The sequence below is a fragment of the Westerdykella ornata genome, assembly GCF_010094085.1.
Source record: "Westerdykella ornata strain CBS 379.55 unplaced genomic scaffold EI97scaffold_56, whole genome shotgun sequence".
NCBI classification, from domain to species: domain Eukaryota; kingdom Fungi; phylum Ascomycota; class Dothideomycetes; order Pleosporales; family Sporormiaceae; genus Westerdykella; species Westerdykella ornata.
Genome location: NW_022986906.1, coordinates 27,665 through 45,331, shown reverse-complemented (window position 1 = coordinate 45,331; position 17,667 = coordinate 27,665). Strand labels below are relative to the sequence as shown.

At 51.0% G+C, this 17,667-nt stretch overlaps 6 protein-coding genes across 6 annotated transcripts; 2 read left to right on the top strand and 4 right to left on the bottom strand.

Moving 5' to 3' along the window:
- Window positions 1–346: 346 nt before the first annotated feature.
- On the bottom strand, window positions 347–3,058 carry EI97DRAFT_487294 (uncharacterized protein; the record flags this gene model as incomplete). The annotated part of the gene is made up of 5 exons (XM_033802179.1): window positions 2,844–3,058; window positions 1,936–2,790; window positions 1,039–1,875; window positions 837–983; window positions 347–790 (listed from the first exon to the last, which is right to left on the bottom strand). Exons 1-5 carry the CDS (start codon window positions 3,042–3,044, stop codon window positions 347–349), a joined length of 2,484 nt encoding a protein of 827 aa, XP_033649057.1. The 5' UTR covers window positions 3,045–3,058.
- Window positions 3,059–3,366: 308 nt separating this feature from the next.
- EI97DRAFT_446543 (uncharacterized protein) lies at window positions 3,367–5,256 on the top strand (the record flags this gene model as incomplete). Its single annotated transcript, XM_033800037.1, has 4 exons — window positions 3,367–3,519; window positions 3,573–4,438; window positions 4,505–4,974; window positions 5,135–5,256. The coding sequence occupies 4 exons, from the start codon at window positions 3,367–3,369 to the stop codon at window positions 5,254–5,256; spliced, it is 1,611 nt and encodes a 536-aa protein (XP_033649056.1).
- A 4,656-nt stretch (window positions 5,257–9,912) lies between these two features.
- On the top strand, window positions 9,913–10,695 carry EI97DRAFT_504921 (uncharacterized protein; the record flags this gene model as incomplete). Its single annotated transcript, XM_033802860.1, has 3 exons — window positions 9,913–9,943; window positions 10,012–10,095; window positions 10,188–10,695. 3 exons carry the CDS (start codon window positions 9,913–9,915, stop codon window positions 10,652–10,654), a joined length of 582 nt encoding a protein of 193 aa, XP_033649055.1. The 3' UTR covers window positions 10,655–10,695.
- A 534-nt stretch (window positions 10,696–11,229) lies between these two features.
- EI97DRAFT_462756 (Cyanovirin-N) lies at window positions 11,230–12,136 on the bottom strand (the record flags this gene model as incomplete). Its single annotated transcript, XM_033801300.1, has 3 exons — window positions 11,230–11,678; window positions 11,752–11,872; window positions 11,930–12,136. The coding sequence occupies 3 exons, from the start codon at window positions 12,134–12,136 to the stop codon at window positions 11,230–11,232; spliced, it is 777 nt and encodes a 258-aa protein (XP_033649054.1).
- Window positions 12,137–13,306: 1,170 nt separating this feature from the next.
- Window positions 13,307–13,711, bottom strand: EI97DRAFT_362903 (family 10 polysaccharide lyase; the record flags this gene model as incomplete). Its single annotated transcript, XM_033794978.1, has 2 exons — window positions 13,307–13,397; window positions 13,563–13,711. Coding segments are annotated over 2 exons (240 nt in total), but the record flags the coding sequence as incomplete, so codon positions are not given.
- A 57-nt stretch (window positions 13,712–13,768) lies between these two features.
- Window positions 13,769–14,098, bottom strand: EI97DRAFT_347893 (lanosterol synthase; the record flags this gene model as incomplete). The annotated part of the gene is made up of 1 exon (XM_033794807.1): window positions 13,769–14,098. A coding segment is annotated over one exon (330 nt), but the record flags the coding sequence as incomplete, so codon positions are not given.
- Window positions 14,099–17,667: the final 3,569 nt, after the last annotated feature.

Genomic DNA, 17,667 nt, shown 5'->3' with positions numbered 1-17,667 from the left:
GCACCCTGTAAAATCAGGATGCCGGCAGGGGCGCAGTTTAATTTCGCTGGTTTTCTTGCCAGTGTGCAATAGTATGTATCATAGTACAGTCATCTAAGCAAGATTTTCCACCACCAAACTTCCCCATAGTAGATATGCAATTAAACATTTTACTATTTAAAGACTGAATTGACCTAAGATTTCATCAAACAAATGCATCGGTGGTTTAGTGGTAAAATTAGCCGTTGCCATTGAACGGCTATAAATTGGTCTGCTACCGAACTCAATGAGTCTGAGATGAGATTTGCTTAGTTACAGGTAGAGAAGGGAAACTATTCTTCATTCCCAACTAAGCACCATAGCCCATTCACTCTTGACGGGCTTTTCCCTTTCCCTTGTTGCGTGTGCGCCTGCCGCTGCTGACATTGTCGTTGCCGTCGCCGTCACTGCCATCGCCATCGTCGCTATTGCCACCGTCATCGCCTGCAGCATCACTTTCATTGCCATCGCTCTCTTCCTCACCCCCCTCCCAAAACTCCTCCGGATGGGCTTCATGGAGATGCTTAAAGAATGCCGTACGGCCGTTGAAGAAGATTCCACAGCAGGGGCATGGCGTCCGCTGTGAATTAGATGCAGCTTGGTCAATCCGCCATGCACGACGCAACTGCTGTTCGCGCGAATGGAAGTCCGTCTTGAGGTGAATGTTCAAGCGTGCAAGGGCATACACCCGGGTCTTCTCTGCGTCTGAGGTCGTTGGGTCGGCCTGGCACCTAGGACAGCGCAGTCCTGAGGTTGGAATTTCCGAATCACCCTATAGAATGTTAGAATAGTGGGAAGGAATAGTTCAATGCACGTACCTTGGCAATCCATTCTTTCAAGAACTGCAACCTCGCTTCTGGCTGAGCAACTTCCCCTTCCTCGTCTACACGGTCCACGCGGATGGTGACATCGTCGCCAAGGTCCTCCCAGCATTCGGGCTCTTGACGAGTGAACTCCTGCTCCTCCTAGTGGTGCATGTTAGAAAATCTCAAGTCACTGTGCGACATAGCAGGTTCATACCTCCAGCACATCAGCGTCCACGCCTGCATCTGACTCCTCATCCACGTAATCATCCAAATTCTGTCGCTGCATAATAGGCGCCTGCTCACGTTCCAAAGCTGAGATTGCAGCGTCTGCTGCAGATGTGTCCAGGTTGCGAAATCCTTCAGGCTGCCTGCCTTTGCCAAAGACAGGCCGCTTGGCACCCGTCTTCAAGGCTTTGAGATTCTTCTTATTCTCCTCCTGGAACTCTTTCAACGCTTCATTGCGAAACCGGTTTCGAAGGGACTTGTGCAACGTCTTCCGGCGGGCTAAGAGGGATGCGAGCTCGTCCTCCAATTCACCTAGGCCGTATGCGCTCATAAGTTTCTGATACAGTGCTGCCTTCTGGCCGGAGTATCCCCACGGGATGGCGACATCGTCTGGAATTTGCCCGCTTTCCTGACGGCTCTTCAACTCCTGAAAGATCCTGTCATACAGGTTCTTCAGTTCCTTCTCCATGGCAATGTACTCGGGATCTCCTGGGAGCTTCGCTTTGGCGGTCTCAGTGAGCATAGCGGGGAGGTCTTTGAGAGAACCAGACGCATCAGGGACAATACGGGCAATTCGTGCCTGTGAAAAGTACTCCCCGATCTCCTTGCGAGTCATGCCATTTTCCTCACCTAGACGGAAGGCGGTCATGTCTTCGTCTCCAAAACCAACATTGTCATACGCGAACAAACTACCGCTATCAGGGACATGGAATGCTAGATTCCGAGCAGCGGCTTCGCCATGCGTCCTGCGGGTTTCGATAATGGCGGTCCGCCGCAGGGAATAGTAGGTATTCCGCTTCAGCAGACCAATCCTGCGGCATAGCTCCTAGACAAGGTTAGGACACGTTAACGTACTCAAATATGAAGATTGGCAGAACTTAGGTACCTTCAGCTTGTCGTTTAGGGCTTCTGGGGTCATTCCCTTGTTGGGCACAATACTACCGGCTTGGTTGGCTGCGACAAAGACGGGCTGCGCTGCAACCTCTGGGCGAGTAGGAATGAACATCTCGTCACCTTCGAGAATCTGGTCCAAGGTCTGCGTGAACAGGCCCCTGTTGTACGCCAGACCAAAGAGGATCAGGCTCAAGTCGAATTCAAACCGAGTTCCTCGGGTTGGGACAAAGGTGAATGTGCGAGATGGGTCTACTAGTTGATCTGCTGCGTGCGGATTGCGATATCCCTTCGTGTAGTGCAATGTCACGCGAGCTGCAATGCCATCTTCCATGCGTACAAACTGGACATCTTTCCAGTACAGCGTCTCGTCAGTTGAACGCGTAACACCTTCCACGCCAGTTGGAGCTCCCTTTTCATAACCGCGCGCAATCGTGAACGAACCTGGTCTGGCGGATGTTGTCCACGCAAGCAGGATTGCCGTGTAATGCTGCTTGGCGTTGAGAAGCCCGGTCTTGAGCTTCATGATCTCTTTGAAGATGAGAGAGATCTCGATCTCGCCCAAGTTGTTCTTCTCATGTTTCATTGTGCTCAAGTCATACTCCAGAGCTGTTTGTGCAATGTGAGCGGATAGTTCTGAATGCCAGGCTGGGAAGATTGTAGCGAAGTCGTCGATGTGCCGGACGGCCCAAAAGTACAGTGCAAACTTTGCGCGCCACAACGTCGAAGCCTTGACCTTAGCTCCAAAGAGTCCTTTGGAAATAGCAGCGTAGCCGGCCATGTATTGCTTGGAAAAGTCAAGAAACGTCGACGAATTCCAGATGTCCTGCCGCTCATGTAGATTGTGGACCTTCAAAGCGTGTCAATACTGATACCTTATGCAAGAAATCAACGACAACTAACCTCCTTAACAAACGCTTCAAAATCTCCTTCAATCCTTTTCCGATAGCGCACAGTCCCTGGGGCACCAGGGTCGAAGAACTTGGACAACTTGGCGCCCGCGATGATCTTGTTGACTTGCTCCTGGTCCGCCACGAGCTTTGCCCAAGCGCGAGCACGCTTATCAGTGGGCTTTTGGGCCGTGTGGGCTGCCTTTGGGGGCATCGTGGGTAGTGTGCTCGTCCCGCAATCGTGTTGTGGTGCTGAGCGAGGTGTGTAGGAGGTAAGAGTGGAGGAGAGAGAAAAAGAATTTTTTACGCTTTGTGGGCAATTTGCTATTAGCGAGATTTTTAAATACGTCACAGAGAAGGCCAGTGCGCGCGGAGGGCAGGTTCTAGGGGTTTCGTTTGTGTTTGGTCCATTTGGGTAGTCGGTGAAGGACAGGTACGCAGGCAAACGCCAAACACCGTCTTGTAAAGATTTTCTCGCCGCCCAAGTGCACCTTCTTCTCCAGCACAACTTCCACCACCATCTGCCTGTCGCCAAAATGGCAGGAGCTGCGCCAATGGACCTGGACGCTTTCAAGAAGCTCTCAAAGCCGAAGATGATTGAGGTCCTCAAGACGGTCCCAGGACTCAAGACTTCGGGCAACAAGCCCGCGCTCGAAAAGATCTGGAAAGACCATCTGGACTCGCTGCAGGTATGCATGACGGTGTTGCTCTTGCTGTTCTCTTGCTTATCCGTGTTTTGTAGGCCCAGGACACCACTGCCGGCGCGGCTGTCGCTCACGATGAAGCCGAGTCTGAAACTGCTCCAACCCAGGCCGGCGCCGCTGCTGAAGCAGAGGACACCGGCGATGCTGCTCGTCAAGCTGAAGCATCGAATGATCCCGCAGCGCCATCCAACAACTCTCGATCCATGCTCGCTAGACTGACAACTCCGCGAACCATTCGCCTCTCGATGCGGCCCATGGAGACGATCAAGCTACTCGGCTTCAAGCGAAAGTTCAGGGCGAAGAATTATCCTGACGATCTGTCCGAGTATTTGGAGCCAGTCCATCACTTCGCTGTGGTGCTTCGCGAAGCCCAAAACAAGTTCACTCTAAAGACTAGTCATGCCGAGAACTTTGTGCAGCTCAGAATGGAAGTCCTTGACATGCTCCCCTCGATTTCCGCTCCACCCGTGTTAGAGGAGTTCTTCGCATCCTGGGGCATCAAGACAATTCACAGCAAGCGGGCTTCGCCTAGCATCTTTGTGCGAGGAGATAAAGAGGAGGACAGGCAAGTCCAGATGGCCATTGCCGCGTCCTTGATGACTGCGCGGGGTGCTCTTGGAGACGCGGGTGACCAGGAGGAGGAAACCGCAGATCAGGAAGAGGAGTTGAAGAAGGCCATCCAGGAAGAGCTCGATGCTCTCGTTGCAGCCGTTGAGTATTCTCTGAACCGCTGGGCCGCGACGTTCCCAGCGCCCGGTCCGGCAGAGATCCTCTGGCCGGTGGACTTTTCCGACGCAGAGAAGAAGACATTGAGGGCATTCGTGAGGGAGAAGCTCGAAGAGAAGAACATTCTGGAGGAGCAGCTGTCGCAGGAAGATCGGACGGCGCACATTGACGACATCTGGTAAGTACACTCAGGTCTCGCCATGCACACTGCGAACTGCGGCAGCATGCTAACTTTGCATTGCAGGAACGCAGCGGACTTCCCGTTAGCCAAGGGAAAAGTCAAGAGCGTCGTGCAGGCGGTTTTTCTCGAGGTTCGCAACACGGCGGAGAGGAGCGAAAAGCGCCGGTCCAAGTCTGCATCTTCGCGAGGCGGTTCTCAGAGTCGCAGAGGCAGCATCAGCACAGTAGCATCACGGTCGCCCGAACAGTCTCGCCGTGGAAGTCTCAGCACCCATGCGTCCATCTCGCCTGAGGCGCGCCGTCGCAGTCTGGTTGGCCAAACTCCTGACGACGTACAAGACACCATCGAGACTCCTGAAGTCCCTGATCCCACGGAGTCTGAAGAACAAGGCCATGGCACTAAGAGGGCGCGCCCGGAGGATAGCGATGGCGAGGATGATAATGACGACATGCCTGTCAAGCGTGGCAAGCGCCAAAGCAGTAGCACTCGGGGCGAGACTTCTCGTGGACGCCCCCGTGGGCGTGCTCGTGCGCGTGAGCCTAGAGGTAGCGGCCAGTAGCACCGGCGTGGTTCTCGTGCGAGGTCCAGCCTTGGGAGTGTCGGCGCCATGGACGTTGTCGAAGAAGATGATGATGAGGAGGAGTGAATGAGCGTGGCAGAATGGGACATAAGGAGATTACAATAGGATTGTAGACTGTGGAGAACGGGGCTACGTGCTGACGTCGACTGATGTTGATTTTGCAGATGGCAAAGTCAAGACTGTTCAGTACAACTCTGCAAAGAGCGGTATGCAAACACAATATCAACGATTATAGTGCAAGCTTGTGCCGTGACCCTGGGGTGTGAAGTGCTGTGATGTTTAAGCGTAAAACGCATAAAGCTTTGCAACTAAAGAAATGCATCTAAGGACAGATGCCTAGCAGTACGTCTAGCACTCGGAATTGAAACTATACTACATCCTAGTTTGCTTTCTATCTTCTGCAACTTCTGTTCAATCGCATTAGTCCTGTCTATGTCTTAGAATCATATCTGCAATGCACTTACTGCTAACAATATAGCTCCTAGGTAGTTTGACATTGTTCTTTGTTGCGTGTTGTGTAGCTGTATGTGCAATTAGATCTTGCTTGAGGCATGTCTACAAGACGGGTATAAACAAGTTAATCCCCCGTGTTAAGTCTGCAGTCTAGGCTTAAACATTCACGGTTTGGTTGCACTGGAGTACATTGTATATTAGCGCGGGAGTTATTAATACAAAGCCTGCTTCATAGTGCATTAAGCATAGACATTAGTTATTGGATGTTTGAGATAGAAACGGAACGAGACACCTACAGTTCTGTGCCTTGTGTTGACATAAAAAGAAAAACCATAGAAACATCGTGGGGCATATTAGAACAGTGGACACGATGACTCTAAGGCAGAGAGATGAGCTAGCGTAGCGGAAAGCATGCTCTCGAAATGACCATGTTTCCTAGCTGTAAATGCGCAGGGGATGAAGGTTGAAAGGACACTTCGGTGTGAATGTTCACAAGTCTAAAAACGAACCCTTGGAGATGTAGGACGAATGCTAGACAGAAAGAGTAGAAAGACACATCTACAAATTGTAAGGCTTGCGGGAGCGACAGTAGACGCGGGCGTTCCAAGCAGTTTTGGAAATATGTGTAACACTGCTACAGAAGTCGGAATAAGTGCATGCCTATCTTGCATAGATTCCTTCTTGGCCTGTTTACAATTCACGCACAACAATTCTGCTGTCTGGATACACATTCGCTCGAGAATAAGTAGAATGCACGCGCAAAGGTCAAGAGACACTGATATTTTGAATTTTAACTCCGACGGAAAAGTGCTTGACAAAACTACGACTTGACATTTCCTTGCAAACGTGCTACTAGGAATCTCTGCGCTGCTGTGATAAGTCCCGCATTTTGGTTTGCATTTGGAGTCTCCTACCGTTTCTAAGTTATTGCGCGATAAGGACATAAACACAAGCCTTCTTGTCTAAGGAAAGGAAGAGATACATATGCCGAAGCTTGGGGATGTCCCTCTTACAGAGGTGAGGCAAAAATTCGCCGCATGTCTTAGTAACATTGTTCTACATACAAGTGCAGCACTTGTTCTAGTTGCAGCGGGAAAGCAAGAGCATTAACGTCTATGTAAATTCACAGTCAGAGCACACCTGGCTTCGGTGTTACTATAAAAAAAAAAAAAAAAAAAAAAAAAAAAAAAAAAAAATCCACAAGACGTAAAAGTACAAAAAGAAGAGGTGTAATGCATCGGCCGGGCTGAGCAGTTGTTAGTTTGTAACTCTGGAATAGATAACGTTGGGAGAACTCACAATCGAACCCGGGGCTAGCCGACGTCGTTGAATGGCAACGGCTAATTTTACCACTAAACCACCGATGCAGGTGTGGAACGGTTGATGGTGAATTAGGAGGAATTATACTTTTTGTATGCGAATGTGGCTCACTCAGTTCTGTTGTGAACAGCGAAGATGGCTTTCCTCCTAACGCTAGATGTTGGCGGAATTGAGAAGAACGATTCCTAGGGATGAATTCTGCTAGCGCATTATAGAACAAGGGGCCGCGGCCTAGTTGGAGAACATCTGTGGGACGATTCACCGATTCGCCTAACCCACCATCCGACTCAACGGCGTGGATGAGTTTTAGATTTCGTGGGTAGAGACGATATTCCACGACCCTGTAATGATGGATTCGAAATGTTGAGCCGATCTAACGCCACATTGTCGATATGGCACCTGCAGCCTCTGGTTTGGGCGGCAGAACCCTTTCTAAAACGGCAAGTTGTGGACGAAACTAAAAACCTCTGTCAACTGTTGAGATCGTGTGATTCTGCGATGCTTCCATCAAGATATTTAGTGAATCTGTCCTCGCGTTCACAAGATAGCACCTGCAGCCTCGAGTCTGGTGCACCCTATCCAAAGCGGCAATTTGTGGATCACGCCGACGCCCCTGTACGGCAGAGACATTCGGTGATTCTGTGATGTTGATATCAAAATATAGATCGGATCTGTCGCGGCGTTCGTGGGATAGAGCACCTGCAGTCTACATAAGAGACTTCTTCTACGGCACCTGCCCGCCCCTGTGGATGAATTGTAAAATCGCTGGAGCAGTTGGCATTACACGGCTCTAGAAAGCTTGAGTTGGAATATAGCGCCAATCCGTCCCTGCGTTCACGAGGTAGAGCCTCTGTTTGTCGAACGGTCATTCGCCTCCAGCGGAGGTTATCTTGCGGGCAAAACCAAAAGGCATGGCGGCAGTCTACACGCTGTGACTTGGAAATACAGAATTCAAATAGGGAGCCGTTCGGTCCCGCGTTCTTGAAATGGAGCAACCGCGTCCAAGGGTGGGAAGTCTTCCTCGCCCACCCATTCATTAGACATGAATTTGGGCACAAACCCTAAATCTGTCGCGGCAATCTATATTCTGTAACCAATATTCTCGCGCGGAAATATAAATCCAACCACGCTGGCGCTGGGATGGGGCCGCAATGTAAGAGAACGTGCGTTGGCCCGTTGGACCCGGCGCACCTGTCCCAGCTTACCCACGGACAACTCCAAAAGTCACTGCGATAGAAGAGCCCATTGTATCTGAATTTACCGGGTATGCAGACGATTTTCAACTCATTGGAAGCGATCCTTGCATCCTCACTAAAAAAAGGGCCGGATCTAGTAGTCGACTTCCATGACGGTAATGGCGTCCAGATGCTTCCACTTGATATCTAGATATTGCTTCTCCATTGGTGTGAGCTTGGAACCTGATTTCTTTGCGGCACACCCCTCTTCCCTTTACGTTTTGGTGTCTCTTCGTCTTCCTCTTCCTCGCCTTCCCTCGTCACTGTTGATTTTGTTCTTCGGAGTTTAGCAAGCAGGAGAAGGGAGGCTCGGATGGAGTTGAACGCCCCTTACTCCGATATGATTTTGTTCTTCCTCCAGGGCCCAGCAAGCTATCTAGTCTGCCCAGCTCCAAAACTCACCGCCGTTCCTTTTGCCTCTGTGTAGCCCCGCATCTTCATCTTTCTCCTCGTCGCTGATGGGCTGTGGTGGTCTCGTGTAGCTGCTCCTTCTGACTCTGCGTATCCCCACATCCTTGTCTTCGTTCTCGTCGCGGGAAGGGACGGGTGGAAATCGTGGTGGAAATGCCTGGGTATCTGCTGAGGCGAGGCGAGATGGGCAGGAAATAAGCGGCTTGGAGTCATCCTTATCTTGGCTCTCGTTGCTAGGAGGAACAGGTAGCCTTGTGTGTCTGTTCTGTTGTCTCCGCGTAGCCTCCGCATCCTCGTTGTTCTCATGCCAGGAAGCTTGGGTGGAGAGTTTGCGCCCTCGCCCACTGAGATGATTTTGTTCTTCCTTTGGAACACGGGAAGTTATCTGGTCTGCCTAGTTCCCTCATCGACGGTTTACTTCTTTTGTAGCCGTTCCTTTTGTCTCTGTAGCCTCCGCATCTGCATCTTCGCCTCGTGCTAGGGAGACTGGGTAGAAACCGTAGAGTAGCGGCGGAGGAGCGAGCAATAGCAGAAGAAACCTAGGGAGTGGCGGAGGCGGGCGAGATAAGGCAGGACCTGAGTCTTGTGCATGCGGTACTAGCAGTAGAAGTTCGCAATGGAAAATACCAGCATGGCAAACGCTCGCAGTGGAAATCCCTAGTAGTAGATATCCGCGGTGAAATACCAACAGTAGAATATCCAGCGGTAGAAAGTAGCGGGAATAGTACAACTAGTTGTCGAAGTACAGTATGAAAGATTGCATTGCGAAGCGCCTATAGGTCGAAGCAACCGTTCCTGAGCATAACGGTATTCATGGGGCTGTGCCGTGGTTGGCCTGGACGTGCACACAGTGTTGTACCTCGACTAGAGATGTGGGATGTGGGATCTTGGCGGTCACGTGACCACAATCCCGTGACTGCCAAGTGGCCACCTGCATCCTCCACGAGCCCCTACGTGGGTGATCGATCGAATCACTTGAAAACACCGAGCAAACGTTGAAAAGGGGAGAAGCATGCAACGTAAGATTCAAAGACTGCCCACGCAATTAAGTATTACGATTACTGGTTCCCTAGCTCCCTACACGTTGTAGTGGTGAGGAAGGTGTCTAAGAATGGGTGGTCAGTGACGAGAAGAGAAGCCTGGAGGTGACAAGAGAGCATGCAGAGTAGGGGATACAAGAAATCAGATATGGAACGAGGTGATCACGGTCGTGGAGTTGGGTTCGTGGGTGAGGAAGGTGCTGAGTCATCCCCCGTCCTCCCTCCTTCCCCCTTCCTCCCTCCTCCCCCTTTCCATCCCCACCCCTTCCGATCGATCCTCATGGTTTGGTCCCATGATTCAGCTTCAACACATGTAGTAGTCTACGGGGGCTTCAACGCAAATAACACATATATATGTGTACGTAGTAGTCTTCGGATGCTCCAAAGGCACGATTCCCGACGTCCGCCTGCCATTCCTCGCTGCCGCTCGGAATGGCAGGCTCCCGCCGTGAATCGCGCCTTTGTGCATCCACCTAAACAGGGGGGCGGATTACGGCGTGTGACCACACTGAAAGCCTGCTCTCTTTCTAGCCCTACTTCTCGCCCTTACCGCCCTCCACTCAAGCCAAGGCAGCGCAATCCCCAATCCCCCACCTAACGCCGCCGCAATCAGTGGTAAGAACGCCATAGACATCCCACGACCATCCTCTCCTGTCCGCTCCACATAACCACCCCAAGCCCGAAACCTAACTAACCCACCGCACCAGCACCAGCACCACACAACCTCGCCAACAGCCCTTCCCACCACGTCCGCGCAACCCCCCCACGCATCGGCAAAGGCCGTAAAGGCGGGAAAACCGGAAGCGACGGCGAGGACGACGGCAACGGTCCACCCCCGGAGGAGAAAGACGAAAATGGCCGACCTCACCACATCGGGGCGCCGGACTTGCCCCAGGCTCCGGGCGGCGGAGACGAAGGCGACGCCCAAGGCGAAATCAACAAGAGTCCCGATGAGCACAACGACGACGGCGGTAGGCCGGCGCGCATCGGACGCCCAGTTAGCAATAACAACCAAACTTCCCATGGGGACGGGAGAGGGGCGGGCAACGGCGACGGCAAACCTGTGCATATTGGCGCGGGTGAAAAGTACAACAACAAGGACGTGGACGTCCCAATTTTGCTGTTGACCTTGATTTTGGACGCCTGGAAGAAGGGACACAAATCGCAATCCTGATAGATTGTTCTTAAAACGGCAATAGGGGGGTTTCTTAGGGGCGCGATGTTTTTTTAGCTAGGACTTTTAGCAGGTCGTTGAACTTAACACGTGCTCTATTGTGCTATATGTTATTATAGAGAGGTAGCCCGCAGCAAACAGATATAGAGATTGCTTCGAGAGTGTAAAGGAGACGGTGTAGGGGGCATTGAGGAGATCGGGTATAAGGAGAGGAAGGTTGTGGAAAGCCTAAAACTAGGACTGCAGGACACACCAAGAGCTGGGACGGGGTGATGAGGGACGCTAGCAGTTTGAGGCCATGATGGCTGATACGGCTGGAGACCAGAATGAATATTGGGCGACATGTAGGTACGATAAGTACAGAAGGTGTTCACAATGTAAACTTGTTTAAAGGGCGACTCCATTTTTAGTTGGATGACATAGCTACAAGATAAACAAATGACAATAAGTTTTGTGCTGAGACTGTTGGCAATCTTTGTCGGACAAAGAATCATCTAGTTATGCCAGCCACCTGCACCCTTCACTCCAATAAATGAGAGCTTGATGAACCACTGCTAGAACCCCAATGCTCTCATCTACACATCCGCATTCCACTTCGGCAAGACTTGCAACGCCAACGCAGTCTTCTCAAACACCTTGCATGTCCCAAATTCCGTAATCGTACCGAGCGGCGTCCCCGTGCAGTCCAGATTGTCGTACACCTTGACGTCCCACGCCCCACCTGCAGCCGTCATCTTCCCTCCTCCAAACGCGATATAGTCGACGGTTGAGGAGAAGGGGACTCGCTCCGTGAGGCAAGGCTGGGGGTTGCCGTGTTCGACCACTGTATAATCGGTGCACCCGGGAGCTTCGGTAGCACCTAGCGCCGAAAGGCTGCTACCGGGGGTGTAGGTGCTGGTGTCGCCGTAGTTGAAGGTCCAGGAGAGGTCAGAGGGCATGGATATGGGGCTGCTGGAGCTGGGAGGTTGCGGAGTGCCCTTGAGGTCGGAAAGGAGGTGGCCGTTGTAGACGGCGATGTGTTCCTCTAGTCACGCGACACAGTAAGAAGACCGACGGCGATACATGCAGCCACAGTCGGGCATGGGCACGTCACTCACCAAGGTTTATAGTTGCGTCCCTCGTATGCCCTTGCGCCTTCCAGCACGTGCAATGCAGAATGCCATCGCTCGTAATGGAGCACGTGATGCAGGTACCCTGATATTGGCCGTCGACGGACCACTGCATGCGAACATTAGCCGTTTATCAGCCAATGAGAGGGTCTTTGACTAAACGTACCACCAGATTTCCGTCTGAATTTGAAATTTTGGATGGTAAGTAGACGCTGCTTTGGATGCTGGCGCCGTTGTTGTCGGGGCAGTTGGCGACGAGCCAGGATCCCGTCAACGTGATGTCTTTGCAGAGCTTGCTGAAGCCGGTAGCCGTAGGCGCGGCCTGGGTGGCGATGATGCCAAAGGCATGGAGGAGCGTGAGCCAGAGATACATCTTGGAATTGATTCGGTTTGCAGTATAGCTTGCACTGCTGGGAACAGTGGGCGCAACAGCTACGATGGTCATTCCCGCTTTATATGCTAGAAGACGAAATGCAAATTCTTTGAAGCTCGTTCTTTGAACGCTCCATTTGGTAGCTTGCGATATTGCGGTGTTGGTACTCCGTACGACCCAAGAATTAACTGGGAGAATTATTGCCAAGGGCAAACAAGAACGCGGACAGTTCATTGGCGCTCGGTCGTGTACCTGCCTTGTAAGGAATACGCTTCGCGGTTAGGCTAACTATTCTTTTCCTATGCAGCATTTCAACAATAATCTCCGTAAGTCGATTCCAAATACGCTTGCCTGATGATACGCGTGGCCGTTGAAATCTGGGGCACTGCGTCAAAATGGGGAATTAAGCGATGGCCAACAAAAAGGTAAGCAGGGGGTCTGAGAACGCAAAGAAAAACACGATCCCCACGGGAATTATGATAAAAACGGTAGGGCTGCCCCTGGATAAGGAATCTGTGGGCTACTTTCGGACTTCGACGGCTTCTATAGGCCTCGGCATGTCATAGCAATCCGCGAGTGAGGGAATTGGCTCACTTATCTGCAAAGCTGACTAGGATCTTTCCAAGGTTGAGTTGTAGCTAGGGCCTGCGATTAGTGGGAGATTTAAGAGTCTCTTTTCCTATACCTACTCTCTGTGGGCGGCCACTTTCTGGAAACCATCATTTGCATATTCGAACTCACTGACAGCCGCCTTGTGGGCGCGATTGTCTACCATGTGCGGCCAATTGTTTTAGTACCCAGCCCAGTGCAAGTTCGTGTTTCCAGAAAAGAATGCCGTCAAACTACACCATGTCACTGTTCGGCCAACATTCAACGTGCAATTGCAGGCCTCAGCGCTGGTCTGAGGACTAACTTCTGTACTGTGTTCGGGATCGCGTATATATACAAGTATACAATTCATCATTATTCTTACTCTCCACCTATTTCCGCTCCTTGCATCTAGTAAAACCCCCCTCCTTCCCCACCTCCTTCTTCCTCTTCCTCTTCCTCATCCCTTAGATCTCCTCCTCCAGCTTCCTTCCATTACTCACTTCCACACAAACCCCCCCACCCCCGCCCCCCCAAAACTCGCAATTGCCCCCACCGCACCACCTGTAGTACCCATCAGATCTACAAAATCTCCTCATCCCCAAACCTCCTCGCATACATGCCCAATGCCTTGATCGGGAAAATGAACTTGTAGTTTGGGTAGGAAATCATACTGCCATCACACATTAGCGTCAGCATCAGCATTAGCATTAGCATCAGCCTCAACCACTCTCATCCTTCCCATGTTCCCTCTCTCTCCCCTCCACAGGGCCCTCCCACCTCCGTCCGAAAAGACAGGAACACCACCAACCGAAAAAAAAAAAAACGGGGTACTCACCAACTCTTATTGAAAACCCCCTCGATCCCTTCCTGCACCCACTCCCCATTCCCCCTCTGCCTTTCCATCATCAACTTCACCCCCCTCCTAATCGGCTCCTTATCCGGATACTCGGCCTCCAACAGTCCCACAACCGCCCACGCCGTCTGCACAACCTCGCTCCTCTCATGCTGGCACCACTCGCCAATCTCGCAACTCTTGTACGTCTCCCCCCACCCTCCATCCTCCATCTGTTTACTCAGCGGGAAACCGCACGCCCGTCTCACCCTCTCGCTATTCGCGTACGTCTCCCCCGCACACGCCAGACTCTCGAGAGCGAACCACGTGGCGTACGTGAAGCAGATGCCCCAGGCGCCGTACCAGGAGCCATCCTTGCGCTGGGCTCGCCGGATATACACTATCGCTCTGTCCTTGAACCGCCGAATCTCCTGCGCCCGATAATCCGGGTAGTACTTCTGGAACAGGTGCAGCCCCATGATGACCGCCGTCGTGCACTCCGGGTAATCGTACTCGACCATGATCCTGCCAAACACCTCGGCCGCATTCAGATACTCGAGCCACTCGGACCCGCGCGTGGGTTCGTAGCTCGCGCACCCGCCCGACGGGTTCTGCATCGTCAGGAGCACGTCGATGGCGTCTTTGAGTCTGTCGTCCAGGACGAGTTGAGCTACCGCAAGATTGGATGGGAATTCTGCGCCTCCTCCACCATCCTCTTCCTCAGACAGTGCCAGCGATGTGCTGGAGGCCGACATACCAGTTACAGAGTTTTGCCTCACCCGAGAAGATTTTATAAAGACGTCGACATACATCAATTTACTTCGCAATCTGGATTCTCTCTACGTCGACATTGATAAGTTTATACACAGAGCGGTGAAGGCTGCAGTTGGCCCTTTTGAACGAGACTATCGCCTTTTGGATATTTGTCATAGTACCAGCGCCCATGCTAACAACCCTCAAGCTAAGTTTCGAGCTACGCTCGCCGAAAGAAGCTTAGCGTTAGCATTTGAGCAATGGGAATTAGGACAAATTGAAGGCCTTTCAAGAGTTCAAAGGCTCACTAAAGACCTAGCTGCGGCTCGAACTAAGGAAGGAAGAGTACGAAAATTCCTACTTGGGCTTGGATTCTCCCGTCCAGAATTGGGCACATTGAGTCGCGCCGTCCATCGTGGGATCAAGCATCTTGTGACTGAACGCCTGCTCAACTACTACCGAAAGACGGCCACTAATAATTGCGAGGTGACGGACGCTGAAAGTCGTGAGGGCATTGCGGGGATCACAGCTTTTGCGTCGTTTGAATACCGTGAGTGGCAGAGGATCTATTACTGCGACATTCCAGGATTAATCTTCCTCTTACTTTTACCAGAATTTTCCAAACTGCTAGAGCTTGCTGAACGTGCGACACCTTGGATCAAGAATGTTCAACTTTATTATGATAGTCAAGGCCAACAGCAGCAAGAGTCCTTGGATGGGGAGGATGCCTCCGCTAGTAGCTCCCACTCATCAACACCCACTGTATCGTCGGTCCGCTGCACGCCCTCATTGCGCAATTCAACTCCTCCAACCGCTCCTGGGCAGCTTACTCACAACGAGCACGTACAGGAACACGCTACTACCTCTAGGTGCCTACCCCTCATCCCTAACTACCAAGCTCTAGCGCTGATCCAATTTGTAGTCATTTACATTCTCAGCCGTCTACCGCCCCTTCATTTACATTACTCTCAGGTACTGCAGTATTAGAAGGGCTAGGGAGAAAAAGGCCTGGGGCACACGATAATGCAGTAGGAACAAAGAGACCTTGCAAGCAGGCACAGTACCATCCTCCCGAAGGGGCCTATGGGAGCCTAGGTAACGACCTACCATGTGAGGATCGCCAACGAAATATGCTCTCCGAATCTAATATAATCAATGAGCGCTATACTAATATTGAAAGCTTTAGCTTCGACCAAGAACGGAACATGATATTGGATGATACAACGCCCTATTCCTCCCAGCAAACTGGCCTTGTTTAAGAGCAGTATAACGATACGATAATAGCTGGGAATTTTGCGTTACTGGGCGACTCCCTAGACAGCACCTGGGGATATTCTGGTGCTACAAACTCGACTGCATTTAGCAATAATGGAGCGTTGTTGAATATTCAGCCTGGCGACTTCTCCAGATTTGGTAACGCTGGAGCGTCGCTGAACATTCTGCCTGAGGGCTTCCCTACATTTGGCAATGACGGAGGGTCGTTAAATATTCACCCTGAGAACTTTACCGAATGTGGTAATAACATAGCGACGTTGAATATTCCTGAGAACTTTACCTTCGAACAGCCTTGGGACTTTAGTACGCAAGGAAATATCATGCTACAGGGGGCGTCTTATTCAGGTACGTAGACCTCTACTAGTGTACGAAAAAGAACTCAACGTTGTCACTAATCTCCGCTAGTTTCTTATGCGCGAAATAAACCGCTTTTTTTGGGGTGAATGACAATTCCTTCCGAGGATCAGGGCTTCTGATATGTGGAGTTGTTTTTGCCGTAATTCGGACCGGGATGAGGATTTGCTCATGGTCGTTCGTCATCCAGCCCCCTCCTGGACGAGCTTTTGCCACGCCCCAATACCGGGGGATCTATAGATGTAATTAATAAGATGTTTAAACCTTATCTATGCCTTTCCTTACCTCTGTTTTGGCCCGAACAGTGTTAAATAGTGCGACCGTCGCGGTGAATAGTTCGCGAACTTGTTTCCCTAGCTCTGGGCTCGTACATTTGTCGAAGTATTGGACTCCTGGCTCGAATCTCCCATTATCTTTAAGCCAGTCTTCTAAGTTCTTTACAAGTTGTCTCAGGCCTTTATTAACTGTGTATTCCTCCAGATGTTCGGGCATGAGGATACAGGATAGTGGACGGACAGTTTAATTGCGCAGTTCGACGGTCGCTGTGTGCTTGAGCTTGGAAACGCCTTTGTCAGATGGTAAGCCAGTTTATGGACATCCCATCTGGGACTGGAGAGGAGGACTGGGAGAAGATGTCCGTACCGGTACTGTCTGAGGACATGTGGCTAGTGATTCTGTAGTGGCTAGTGATTCTGCAGTGGCTAGTGCCCTGCGCAGCCTTGGTGCCCAGAGAAGAAACATAAAAGCCGGTGTCAGGCGCCAGCCTCACACACACACAAGGACACACCAGAATACAATCAGTCAACTCATCCTTATTCAATCTTTCTGTCACCGTGACATCTTCAGATACCATCAAATCTGACAGTATGCCTGAGGATAAATCAATCGACGAAATCCACCAGGAATTCCCAGCAGACATTGCGACAGGAATTATAACTGCTTCTAAATAGATGCTATGTGCTCCGCACATTTCTACCAGCCTCCCTACTGACCCTAGATGGATCCCTGTCTTCAACTCGCAAAGTCATGTTAGCATTCGAGCCTATATCCCAACTAAAGAGGCATGCGAGAACCCAGTTCTATAGATAGATAGGAGTCTTTTCTGTCGCGTGTTTGGCTTCGAGCAGACCATGAAGATTAATGCATACATGTCCAACTTGTAGACAAGAAACATCGTTATTCAGAGGAACGAAAGGCCTCGGGCTGTCGACGTCAAAGCAAAGCTCCAACGGAACCTGCTTCAGAATCTAGCTGAAATGTACCTTGAACCCGAACGAGATAGCCTCGTAGTAGTGCAAGTAGTCCATCATGTAGACATGGGTCTCACTATTAATATTAGTTGAGTGAAATAAAATCCAAAGGGCACTTGTAGGATTGCTCCGCAAAAAAAGTCCTTGTATAGCTTGTTCCTGATTCTTGCACATCTTGTCCCGCTGCTACCTTGAATTAAGATCTAAGGCCTAGAATATCTTCTTTCATGACTGAACCCTAACCCTAAGGTCTCTTATGTCGCAACATAACAGGGGTGAAGCTCTAGCAAGGCGATCAACGGCTGTGAAGAGAGGATAAATAGCATAGCAACTACAACGTCGGGAAATCTTATAAGATAGTTAGAAGTTAACTTCGTCCCATAACACCGTGCGTCCCGCGACCCCGGGATTGACCTTATTCATCCTCTCTTCAGAGCCGTCGATCGCCTCGTCAGCGTTTCAACCCTGTCATGTTG